The sequence below is a fragment of the Fringilla coelebs genome (assembly GCF_963513975.1).
Source record: "Fringilla coelebs genome assembly, chromosome: 21".
NCBI classification, from domain to species: Eukaryota; Metazoa; Chordata; class Aves; order Passeriformes; family Fringillidae; genus Fringilla; species Fringilla coelebs.
In genome coordinates, this window is record NC_140047.1 from 2,942,934 (window position 1) to 2,956,385 (window position 13,452).

The 13,452-nt window shown below is 52.1% G+C and overlaps 1 protein-coding gene across 1 annotated transcript; it reads right to left on the reverse strand.

Annotated features, from left to right (window-relative positions):
- On the reverse strand, positions 1–12,562 carry LOC311161938 (ectonucleoside triphosphate diphosphohydrolase 2-like; the record flags this gene model as incomplete). Its single annotated transcript, XM_084219967.1, has 9 exons — positions 1–228; positions 1,440–1,571; positions 2,549–2,644; positions 3,953–4,225; positions 6,095–6,322; positions 7,736–7,895; positions 8,661–8,811; positions 10,298–10,415; positions 12,449–12,562. 9 exons carry the CDS (start codon positions 12,560–12,562, stop codon positions 1–3), a joined length of 1,500 nt encoding a protein of 499 aa, XP_084076093.1.
- Positions 12,563–13,452: the final 890 nt, after the last annotated feature.

The following is a 13,452-nucleotide window of genomic DNA, read 5'->3' on the forward strand; positions in this document are numbered from 1 at the left end:
TCAGTCATCGAAAACGCTGCTGTTCCTGTGGCTGGAGCTGCTCTCCTTGGCCATCACTCGGTAGGAGATGCGCAGGAAGGAGCCCATGAGCAGCACCACGAAGAGGATCAGGAGCAAGGACCAGACCCCTGGCTCGATGCCCTTGAGGAAGCTTGGGCTGTCCTGGGGGATGGTGCTGGTCAGACTCAGCAGGTACCCAAGAGTCCAGCCAGATGATCTGTCACCCATCTATTGAAATAAAAAGGAGAGGTCAGAAGAGAAGGAGATGGCCTGGACCCCAGTTGTGTTTGTGTGCATGGGCCCAAGGCTTTGTATGTATTATCTGAGACTGATCCAAGGATTTGGCTTGCAATGAGGAGCTCTCCCACTCTGAGTGCCCTGAGTACACCAACAGGCCTTAATGGCACTTCTACCCACACCTCTGCCCATGGGCATGGGCAGTCCATGTAAGCTCTGGCCTGGGCAGCCCCCTCTCTCCTGAGCTGTGCTGTAGGGGAGTGCTGTTCTCTGCTTACTGACGGGTTGTTCTAGTGGATCTTGAGTCTGCATTGTGGACAGTTGTCTCTCTGGCCCTGGTTGAACCTCAGACTTATGGTTTAGGTTGCTTGTCTCTGTCTTTCAAGGCTGGGCTCCCTGGGGGTCCTGGACCTACCTCATTACCTTGCCTTTTCTGATGGTCACTACTTGGCCCTGCTCAGTGGGACCATGGCTGTGATTGTCAGTTGTGAAGAGGTCTGGGAACAGGCTTTCTTTTCTTTTGTGAAGGGAATGACCTGAATCAAATCCCCCTGTCCTTAGGGCCTCCAGATCCTGGAGCAATTTCAGGCCTTATTAGAGATTAGGTTAGATTGTTAGATACTAGGAAGGAAATCTTCTCTGGGAGGGTGATGAGGCCTTGCACAGGTTGCCCAGAGAAGCTGTGGCTACCCCTGCATCCCTGGAAGTGTCCAAGGCCAGGTTGGATGGAGCTTGGAGATAGTGGAAGGTGTCCCTGATCATGGTAGGGGTGGAATGAGAGGAGCTTTAAGATTCCTTCCAATCCAAAACCAGTCTAGGATTCTATGATGATGAGGTATTTATCAACCCTCATGAGTATAAAGGTGGTTGCAAAAAGGTAGGGAAGCACCTTTTGGCTCAGGAAATGTTACCAGCAGCATGTCCTTAGAATTAAGTGGAGATCAAGCTGTACTTCCTTCCCTGTCAACACAGATTCCTAAAGATAGTGCTGATCCAGAGAAGATTTTTGACCCATGTGTTTTTCAGAGAGGACAAGTGTCATCTCTGGCTGGTTTTCTTGTTTATCACAACTGTGAATCCATTTTACAAAACTGTCCTGCTGGAGAAGCCCAGCTGGTTAGGGTTTATCAATGTGGGAACAGGCTGGCTGTGCTGGGACCAGCCCTCCTGGTCACTGGGAGCACTGTGCTGTAGGAACTGACCTTCTGGAATGCAGTCCAAGCAGGCCGGTCAAAGTCAAGTGTGTATCCTCGTGTACTGAGATGGAAGATGAAGGCAGACACAGTGCAGTAATCAACAAGTGTATCCAGGTTTGCTTGGGACTCTCTAATCAGCTGGTGCCATAAAAAAAAACAAACAATCAAACAAACAAAAAAAAAAAAAAAAAAAAGAAACCATGGGGGAGAAAAATAAAAGAAATAAATACTCAATAGCTGAATTTCAGGCCTGCTACAGCATCTCCTTTCCTGTTCTGAAGCTGACTGTGGGACTGGAGGAGGGGTTTGTGTCCTGTGCAGACTGAAACCACATTTCCTGCACTCACTGGGCTGTGGGGTAGGAATCCATGTCATCTGTTACTTTGTTCCCATCTTTCCAAGCCGGATCCAAGAGCAGCAGGACTGACAGGCAGGTTGCCTTGCCGGTGAATTGCTTGGTAGGATTGATTCCCTGCTCTCTAATTAGGTTCAGCTGATGCTGCAGCCTTTCTCCCAACTAGAACATTGGGATCTTTCTCCTCCTTCCAGAAGAGAATGCTTATGGCTCATTATCAAACCTTGGAGAAATTGCTCCATTTGCATGCTCCATCAGTAAATGCAAATGAGGGTGACCTCATAACCACCAACTCGGGGAAACAAGTGACAAAGTCCCTCTGGCTTGGGCTCCAGGTGGAATGGGAGCAGCCCGGGAGCCTGAGTGGATGTGTCCCTTGCACTTAAGGACAGAAGGATAACAGAAAGACCAAGGTGATGTGCAGGAGTGAATACACAACCTTCCTGTTTACTCCTTAAAATACTCTAAAAGGTATTTGTGGCTTTTCATTTAATTAGGTCCAGGTGTTACCAGCAGCAGCTGGGATTTGAGAGGAAGGAAAATAAGTGGGGCCTGTTTCCTCAAATTAAAAAAAAAAAAACCCAAAGAAAAGCCCCACAAAAAACCAAAAACCAAAACCGACAAAATCCAGACAAATCCAAGTGTTTCCCTGAGGGAGCCAGTAAGTTCCAGCTCTGACAGTCTGACCCCTGAGGGCTTTTGCAGCAAACTCTTCCTTGCTTCCCACCCTCCCTACACACAGAGTTAACTCCACAGTTACCTCTTTGACAGACATCCCACACAGCCTCTGGACAGCCTGACCCAAGTCAGGAGAAGGTCCAGTTCCTCTCATGAAGTCCATGGCCTCAGAAACCACCTACAACAGCAGCAGAAATAATCATCAGGTGGGACTGTGCCCTGTGCCCTTGCCCTGCACACCAGAAATTGCCCCTAGGCAAGTGAGGGGCAGTGGGTGAGCATTGCCAGGGTGCCCTTGGTGTGCAGGGTTGGTTCCAGTGCCTTGGAAGGGCTCAAGGAACATGAGCAGAGCTGTTGCTGTCTGGACATGGAAACAGGTCTGTTCCCAGTGTGCATCCAGCAGCCTTCCCGGCCCTGCCTGGATAAGTAGACTGGTCATAGAATCAAAAAATTATATTGCTTGCAGAAGATGTCTAAAATCAAGTTCAACCATTAACCCAGCACTGCCAAACCCACCACTAAACAATGTCCCCAAGTGCCACATCCTACACAGCTTTTAAATCCCTCCAGGGATGGTGATTCCACCACTGCCCTGGGCAGCCCATGCCAGGGCTTGACAACCTTTTTGGTGAAGGAATTTTCCCTAATATCCAATTTAAACCTGCCCTGGCCCAGCCTGAGCCGTTCCCTCTCCTCCTGTCCCTGTTCCCTGGAACACAGCCTGACCCCCTGGCTGTCCCCTCCTGTCAGGAGCTGTGCAGAGCCACAAGGGCCCCCCTGAGCCTCCTTTGCTCCAGGTTCAGCCCCTTCCCAGCTCCCTCATCCTCTCCTGGGGATCCAGACCCTTCCCTGGAATTGCTCCAGCTCCTCAATGTCCGTCTTGCAGCAAGGGGCCCAAAACTGAGCACAATATTCATGGTGTAACCTCATCAGTGCTGAGGACTGGGAGGTGATCCCAATGCTCCTCAGCACCATGTCCATGGGAGACTCAGGAGCAGGGAGCTGGGGAAATTTCCAGTTACCCTACCTGGAAATGCACTCAGCTTGTCCTAGGATCTTGAGCTACTCCTGACTTAATCCAATGACTTTGGCCACTAAGCCCAGGTTCTCAGGTAGAAGGGTGCTTGTGGTGCAGCATGAGCAGAAGTTTGTAAGAGAGGGGCAGAGGATCTCCAGCTTTACCACAGACCTGCTGTGGGATGACCTGCTCAGCACACAGCTCCTGACTGTCCCTCCCTGCTGGCTCCATGGAGCCCCAGAGTTGGTCTCAGCAGCAGACATTGAGGAGACACTGATGAAAAAACTCCCCCACAGTCCCTGTGGGAAGCCAGTGGTCTGTGTTTGAACAGCTGTGTGGCAATGAGGGGGAGAGGGCAGGAGTGTCATGGTCTGGATGTATTCTCACTGTATTGATTCATGGTCAAACTTGTCCCATTTCATGGGCTCCTCATGCCAGTTGCTTACCCCAGTGTAAATGAGAACTCACCAGAAGCCTGGTCTGAAGGGGCTTGAGACCACTGCTGAGGGAATGCTTGAAGAAGCTGCAGGAAGAGGAAGAGTTGAGCAGGCTTTGCACGAGGTTCATGCAGGCTGTGGGATTGCTGGAGCCCGTGATGTTGAAGACCTCCTTGGGGCCAGGGATGTCCCGTGTGTCATCACTGGCAGCACAAGGCCCAGTGTGCACCGATTGCCACTGCACCTCCTGGGAGTAGGTGAGGGGCCAGCAGGGATTGGACACGGTTTTAGCTCTTCTCTGATCCTGGAGGCAGAATGAAACAAGAACAGAGGCAGCAAGACAGGACATTGGCATCCCAGGGCTTCACACAGGAAGACAGAATGTAACATGGTTAGGAACAGCTTTCCCCAAGCACCACAGTGCTGAGATCAAGCAGGGAGGCTGCCAAATCTTGTGGCATTGAGTCAACCACGAGGCCCAGCCAGGTCCCAGCTCCTGCTGAGCTCAGGGCCAGTGACTGGACCTGCTGAGAGGTGATGAGTCCCAGCCATACCACCTTCCCTTAGAGCACAAATACAATTTCATGCATCCTGTGCTCTTTCTAGTTGCAAGAAGGAGGCTGTTCTGATCTGTCTTCCAGATGGTTCTGCCCCACAAGAATCTGTGGTTCTTATTTCTAGCAATTTAGCACTCTAACTGTGGTGAAGCTGGTGTCCAATGTGTGACATTCAGGTCTTAAATAAGAGCAAGTGGGGTTTATAGGGAGGAAAGTGAATGGGCAAGGAGCACTTAATTCCTGAAAAACACAGTTTTGATGAGGACCGTGGTGATTCTTAAGTTTGTACCATCCTATACTACTCTTTTCCTCCGCCCCATTCCCCAAGTGAAATAAAGTTTGGAAGAACCAAAACACTGGCATGTTTTCAAAATGAAATATTCCTCTTTTAAAGATGCTTCAGGGTTAAAGTCAGCAAAGGAAATACTCCAAATGGAAGGTCCCAGTTGGTTCCTGGGTGCTCCCATTCTAGGATGGAGGAGCAGATCCTAGGAGCCAAGGCAAACCTTGCCTCTCCTCACCCTGAAGGTGATGTTGACACCTCTGAAGAGCAATTTTTTGCTTGTGTGCATTAAATAGGAGCCAAATAGAACCTGTAAGTAGGAAGCCCTTGAATTGGTGCCTGTGTGTCTGCTTGGAGGGAGAGAAAGTTTTACAAATGCACTGGGTTTTTTCTAATGTATGCAAACAGCCTTTACTAAAGAGGGATTGACTTTAAAGTGATTGACTTTACCCACACCTTGTGCAGTTGCCTTTTGGTGGTGTTGTGCCCCTGAGGAGACACTCACCTGGATGAGCAGAGAGAGCAGACACTCACACTCACCTGGATGAGCAGAGAGAGCAGACACTCACACTCACCTGGATGAGCAGAGAGAGCAGACACTCACACTCACACCCACCTGGATGAGCAGAGAGAGCAGACACTCACACTCACCTGGATGAGCAAAGAGAGCAGACACTCACACTCACACCCACCTGGATGAGCAGAGAGAGCAGACACTCACACTCACACCCACCTGGATGAGCACAGAGAGCAGACACTCACACTCACACCCACCTGGATGAGCAGAGAGAGCAGACACTCACACTCACACCCACCTGGATGAGCAGAGAGAGCAGACACTCACACTCACACTCACCTGGATGAGCACAGAGAGCAGACACTCATACTCACACCCACCTGGATGAGCACAGAGAGCAGACACTCACGCTCACACTCACACCCACCTGGATGAGCAGAGAGAGCAGACACTCACACTCACACCCACCTGGATGAGCAGAGAGAGCAGACACTCACACTCACACTCACACTCACACCCACCTGGATGAGCAGAGAGAGCAGACACTCACACTCACCTGGATGAGCAGAGAGAGCAGACACTCACACTCACCTGGATGAGCAGAGAGAGCAGACACTCACACTCACACCCACCTGGATGAGCAGAGAGAGCAGACACTCACACTCACACCCACCTGGATGAGCACAGAGAGCAGACACTCACTCTCACACTCACACTCACCTGGATGAGCACAGAGAGCAGACACACACTCACACTCACACTCACCTGGATGAGCACAGAGAGCAGTCACACACTCACACTCACACTCACACCCACCTGGATGAGCACAGAGAGCAGCCTGCTGCGGAGCTGCTCCGTGCCGTGGCAGGGGCACTGCTGGGTGTGCACCCTGCGTGTCTGCCCATAGAGCTGCAGCCTCACTCCCTCCTCTGGTGCCTGCTTCTCTTCTTCCAGCTCAGAAGTGAGCTGTGCTGAGGTTCTTCCCATGGACAGGACTCCTGCCATCCCCTTCCTGGAGGGGACCAACTGTCCTTGCCAGTCATACTGACCCAAAAAGAACAAGAGAGGTCAGTGCTTGAGACTTGTGCATCTGAGTCACAGCCAAGTGGCAGCATTAGTGCACAGAGAGAGAAAGCAGCTCGATGGTGCCCACAGCCCAACACCTTTTTGCCCACAGGACAAGGATGCTGAACCAATGGCTTTGGAAGGAACAAAGGAGCCAGTGTACAGACACTGTCACCTGCACAGAGCCTTTATTTTTCCCCACAGCCTGTGGGGACAAACAGGGCTGCCCAGCCTGGCTGGCTACACTAGGCAATGGTCCCAGCAGGCAGGAGAAGGGGACAGTGGAGAGGGTGGTGGGGAGTGGCAGGAACGTTTCCAAGAGGGCAGATACAGGTTTCAAGTGCTGCCTTGATTCTAAAGTGATCCTTCTGTCAGAGGAACCCTGTGGTATCATCTCCTGCAGTCCTGCAGAACTGACTTTGGTAATGCTGAAGTTTGTAGCACAGGCAGGAGACTTTACATGGGGTAAACCCTCTATGCCTTGCGGGAGAAGGCTGTCAACAGGTCTGACAATCTCCTAACCAGTGTGTGCTTGCTGCTGGTTATCACATCCCTGATGGTGAATAACTCAGTCTAACCCACCTTTCTCTTGCCCTCTGAGTTCTTTTTGAGACCCTTTGGCTTGAGAAGTGATGGGTGAAACAGGAACACTGAAATTATTTTCTTTTTGTTTAGCAAGTTCCTTCTAAATACAGAGCAGGTCTCCCTGGTGTCTCACTGGGAGAGGCTTTTGCTTTGGCAGCAACAGAATCTGCTTCTCTACCATCCAAGACTCCCCATGGGACAGCTGGACTCCAGTGGGATCACACAGCACTGCACAAACAGCAACTCCTGTTTGACAGAGGCACTGAGCTACAGCTGCAGTGGAGTTCTTGGTGATGCCCCATGGCCAGGCTATGTAAAGTCATCCACAGGAGCATCCTGCATGTGCTGACCAGGAAGCCCCATGTCTGACAGGACAACTGCTTGGATGTGTTCATGGAAGGCCAGAGCAGAGATTTGGTTCTTCAGCCTAGTTATGACCATGGAACCACAGAATGGTTTGGGCTGGGAGGAATATTAAAGCTCACTTCATTCCAGCCCCCGGCCATGGGCAGGGACACCCTCCACTAGCTCAGGCTGCTCCAAGCCTTGTCCTACCTGGCTTTGGACACTTCATGGGATGGGGGATGGAGCAGCCACAGCTGCTCTGGGCACCCTGTGCCAGGGCCTCACCTCCTCCCCTCAACCAGCTGGTGCTGGATCTACGCTGCCTCCTCTGAAAGGCAGTGGAAGTTGTGCTGAAGCATCAAGTACAGGGGTTTACCCATCCCACCACTTGTCTCTGTGGCTGTCTCTTAACAGGAGCTGCTCAGCCCAGCTCTGTATGCCCCAGGGAGAATCATCCTTTACCTTGAAGAAGTTCTCCAGGACGTAGTTAACAGCAACCCAATTGAATGCTTCTTCCTCTGGGCTGGACAGGATTTGTGCTCCTTGGAAGTTGAAGGGGGATGACTTCAGGGTGCCAGTCAGAGCTGCAAGGAGACTGTCAGAGAGGATGGGATGGGTGAGGCTAAACACAAAAGAAAAAGAAGGCACATTTGATGTTACAGGACCCTGCCAGGAGCTGCCTGCAGTGGGGGCACACTGCAGGGCTTCTGCTGTGCTCCCTACTTTGGGTAGTAGCCCAGAGCCACAGTGACAATCCCATGCCTGCTGCTGCTTCCCTCTCCCCCCACATGGCACTGGGGGCAAGAACAGCAGAGGGCTGGTTTAAACAATTGTGCCACTGTTTAAGAATTTAGGACCTTAGGACCCTCTGTCACTGAAGAAATCCTCTGGCCCTATCCCACTGGCCTGGTCCCCTCCAGACCTTACTTTTCCCCAGTGTCTAAAAGGAGGCAAATGTCCCAGTAATGTGTGACTGAGAGGAGGGTCCACAAGAGTGTGTGAGATAAGAGGAACCTTCCCACCACCATTTCCAATGTGCTGACAAGAAACACTCCTGCAAGCCCACGTGGGCTGTCACACAAACTGAAACCACTTGAGCTTCCAGACTGTTGGGTGTTTTCCCAAGCACTAATTGTGAAAGTGTAATTGTGAAGGAGACACTACCAGCCTGGCAGCACTTGCAGGACTGTCATTTTCATGGCTGCCTGGGGTGACACATGGAGACACAGCCATGCCATGCTCCTCTCCTCAGGGCCTGAGGAAGGTTTACCTGGCTAGCACATTAGGGATGGCTCACCCTGCAGAGCAGCCAGGGTGAGATGCCTGTTACAGAATGATCCCATGATGTGTGCTGATCTCTGGGTGTGGGTTTGCAACATTCACTCACTTCAGCTGCCTCATGCTGGCAGTGGCTCCCAAGTACAGGGGGGTTTGGCTGTGCTGCTCTGCTGGGATCTCGTTCTGGGCCCAGTTCAAACATGGCTCCAAACTCTTCCCAGCTTTCTGAGGAGAATCTGAGTAGCTGGAGACTCCTGGACCTGAGGACCATGGAACAGAATGGAATTTCAAGGGAAGTTATGGGAGAACTCTGAGAGCTGTTACCCCAGAGATTGCTATCCTAGGACATGGTTAAGACAGGACCTGTCACAGGTGAATGAAGGAGGTCTTCCAGGTATCCATCCTGCTAAAATATGGAACTGGGACCAAAATGAGCATAAAATCTCAAATTACACTAAGACTACCTTAGCTCTGCAGCTGAGACATCTATACCAGCCACATGACTGCTGCAACAGCTGAGGCTGTCTCAGCCCACAGAGGAAGAAATGTGGCTTTAGTTGCTATAGAAATAAGCAAAGGACACACAGAGGCTGATGTGTCACCTCTGTCCTCCAGCCACCGAGCCTCTGCTGGCAAGCAAGACACCCCTGCCCTAGAGGAAGCCAGTGCTCTGCAGAGGGAAGCTGTGTGCTGGCCTTGACTCATTTTTCCAGCAAGTCAGTGGGGTCTTAAACGTTGGTTTTGAAGAAGAGTCTCCTTTCCCCACCCTCCTGATTCCCTCAGGAGGTGCTTTGCTCTCTGTGGCTGTGCTGCCATGCAGGCAGGGCCATGCACACCTGGGCTCCAGACCTGCCTGGGCCTCTTGTGCTGCTGCTGGCAGCAAACTGCCTCACAGAGCTGCTGCTTAACCCAGCCACTGAATGAGGGACACAAACAAGGTTTCAGGGAGCCCTTCTTGCATCTTCTGTGTGTGATTTGTGTTCTTTACAGCCTGCAAGGGCACAAACCCTGCTCCCTGCTTGCTGTGCAGCTGCCCTCCCACAGCACACTGCTGCTGAGGGCTCAGTCCTTCCCATCCCACTACAATCAGGCTTTAACATCAAAGCAAGATTAGGAGATAGGGAAGGAAAACCCCATGCATTAATGCATGAAACCCTCTCAGCTGGCGTTGGTAGGGCCAAACTGATTCAAATTTGTGAGGAAAACCCCCAAATTCTCTGAAATGGGACACCTAAAGGCAAGCAGAACTCATGCTTGTGCTATCAAATGCCATACAGCAAATTGGAGTCTTTTCAGCTCTGTTGTCCTGGAGCTACCCCACTCACTGCCCAGGGCACAGTCAGGAGGAGGCAGAAGATACCAGGAGTCATCCTGCAGTCAGATTTGTCTCCATTGCTGTTCACTGCCTCTCCTGGGTGAGAAGCTCCAGCAACCTTGGCTCTACCACTGATCCATGTGGGCATGAGGACAAACCACATCTTCACTGCATGCTTCCCTGCCTGCAGCAGCCCCAAAATCCTGACACTGCTACTGCCAAGTGCCTGATGCCCAGCTGTGTGTGGCTAAATCTGCCCAGTGGAGAAGAGCCATGCTGAAAATAAGCAACTTGTGCTTCACCATTTCCCTGCACAGCTGGGTGGTGCAGGAGCCAAGGAATTTATGGCACTGGTCCATGCACAGGTCTCTGTTTTTCCATCCATCCCATGGCAGTCTCACAGACCACTGAGCAGGAAATGGGCACCTTACCTTGCACAGGACAGGAACTGCATCCTCTGATCACTCCAGTCTTGTTTGCCTTGATGGTTGTCCACTGGTAGATGAAGAGGATGGTGCGGGATGGGCCAGCATCCAGAACAATGCCATACTGGAAAAACCCCAGAACATTCTACTGAAAACCACTACTGAATGCATGCTGACTGATATTGTAGGGTTACCCAGCATATACAGGTATTCTGGGTGACCCCTGGGCCTGCACTGCAGTGTTTGAGTTTGCTTGTTACATTCAAAGAGCAGGCGAAGCCAGAAGGTGATGAGGATTTGCAGGGAATCATCTGCATTTCTGAATATATATGAGGAACAGTAGGAGTGGAGAAACGCCCAGAAATACAACAGCCCTACAGTGGCATGTGCTGGAGCTGCTCCTGAAACCAGGCAGAGGGCTTCCCCTGAGAGCTGAGCCACCTGGAGCTCAGGAAAAACAGGTCCTAAAGCAGTGGGAGATGAATGGCACTGTACGAGTTCTCCATGGATTCTGGAGAACTGCTGCTGATTGGTTTGCTCAGGCTTTGTGCAGGGATTGGAGGGCTGCAGCTCACTTGTCCCAGGGAGGCCAGGACTCCTGTGTCTCTTTGATGTCCCACTGCAGTGATGGTGTGACACAGGCTAGGTTTGCCCTGATGTGTGCAGAGCTGTGGGAGCTGCAGCAACCAGCACAGACCCTGTACAGCACAGCAGCCCTCGGAGACAGAGATGATGTCTTGGCAGGAAGAGCAGCAGCAGTGGACATAACCAGCTCAACCCCTTGTCCCCTGGCAGCTCTGCTATTGCCCAAACCAAGGGCTCCCTGTCTCTTTGTCCCCAGTGTTTGTCTGTTTGCTGCTGACCCAGCCTTGCTGCTCCCAGTATATGGGGATGAGCAAGTGGAGGCCACTGGACTACCCTGCAGCACACCTCTGGATATCCCCACACCCAAAATAGCTCCAGAGCCGGCTTGGGGCTCCTCTGCTCTTATTATATGACCCCAGTTTGGGATATCTCCTACCCAGACAGAAAGGAAACTCATGAGCTGCATGGTAGTGCGTGGTCGAAGCTGGATCTCACACACAAATAGAGCTGTGACTGAGTGGGAGGAGAAACCTCCTGAGAGGTTGATGTTAATGCCACCAGAAGGGTTTCAGCACCAGACTGAGCTGGCTGCAGCCTCTCAGTGAGGCTGGCTGCCTGCTGCCCTCCTGGAGCTCCCAGTTGCACCAGTCCTGGCACCCAGGCCAGGGGCTGGCGGGGCTGGGCTGGAGCAGCAATGCGGAACGAGGCTGGAACTCCCTGCCCGAGCCTGCTGGCACCCTCCCACACCAGTGACAGCTCGGATTTCTAGCAGGGACATGTCAGCTGCTGCAGAAGAGGAAGAAAGGAATGGCATTGGTGGAGAAACATGGGGTTTTTTTCCTCCTTCAGAAAATTAGAGGCTGCTGCTGGGAGAACAAGGGAGAAGGGGAGGGATCACCACATTTATGCCCAGCTCAACACCAGGAAAGGACAGAACAAGGAGCAATAAGGGGGTTTTAATCCACTTTTGTTTTTGAGAGGAACATGGAGGTGGGGTGCTATCTCTAAACACACAGGATAGCCTCCTTCTGTTGGGTGAAACCATGGTGTGCCACTGAGCTCACCTCAGCAACGGGAGCATCAAGAGACAGAGCAGGTGGGCATTAATCCCCCCAGACCTGACCCAGCTGTGAGGAGCACACTGGCTCTTTGAAATCAAGACAGGACCAAAGAGAAGAAGGCACGAAAGCCAATTTGTTTTTAGGACAGAAACAGCAGTTCAGGGGCACATTCCTGCTGATGTTTGAGAGGGACCTAGCTCTTTCCCTGCACTGACACCACTGGTTCCTTGTTGCTCTGCGGCAGCTCCTGCCATGGGCTGCCTCCACTCAGCCTGCCCTGAGCATCTCCACTGATCCATGGACCATATCCAGCCTGTATTCCCTGACCAATCAAAGGAGGGGGGCTTGTTTCTGGTTTGAAAACCTACAGCATGTTAAAAGATGCCAACCTGTCCTGACAGTCTTGTCCCAGTTCCCTCCTCAGTTTGTAAGCAGCTCAATAATAAAATGATGTCAAAAGCAACAAACCAGCCCAGCTTAGCTGCCTGTCCCTCCCTTGGAGAGCCCTTACCTTGGTCCTGAGCGGGGCCACGGGCACATCTTTGGTGGAGACACAGAGCAGCACGATGCCCGTCAGTCCCGCTAGGATCACCAGCCAGGGGGGCAGCAGCTCACGCCAAGACATGAAGAGCGTTCTCCTCTCCCCAAGGAGGAAGCAGTGCAGCAGCGAGCCGGCTGCTTCTACAACCTTTAAAAAGAGCAGAAAGGCGTGGCCGGGGCCAGGCTCTGACTTCAGCCCAGCCCCAAGCCACAGGGACCACAGGGAGCGTGGGCCTGGCTGTGATGTGTCAGGCTGCTCTGCTTTCCCTTCCATCCCTGCTGCCCAGGGATCACAGCAGGGCGAGCTGTGCAACGGCACCGCTGCAACCTCGAAACCGCCCCAGGCAGCGGGGCTGAGGTAAACACAAACGTGGGCTTAACTCAGCTGGGGAACGAGCAGAAAGCAGCCAAAACTCATCCCTTTGGTATTCCACGTCTGGCAGTGTGAGCTTCCAAATTAGAAGTGGGGAAACTGCTTGTCACTGGATTTACTTTATTTCTGAGGGCTTGAGTCTCCCTTCCTGACAGCCTCCCTATGGAAAATAACCAAGGCTCAAGCTTTATGAAACACACACCTGCTTTCTCCTGACGGTGCCACAAAGTCTCATCCCTGCAAATGGAAATTGTGAAGAAAACTCTGTGGCTGCTCACACTGAGGCATTTGGCTGATTGCTCATGTCGACAGACTGGTCATGGATCTGAAAATCAAACCAGGAATGGGGAAATTCCACTTCTCTGTTTTTGGTGACGTTTCCTCTTTCCATTGCTGTCTGCCCATGATGATCCCAGAGGGAAGCCTCAGACACCCCCAGGAGCCCCGAGTTTTGCTGCATAGGAACATGGAATCACAGAATTCCGGAGCTGGAAGTGACCCACAAGGACTGAGTGCAGCCCCTGGCCCTGCAGAGGACACCCCAGGAGTCCCACCATGGGGAAGCTCCTGGAGCAGGTCTTGTGGAGAGCTGCTCACCTGGT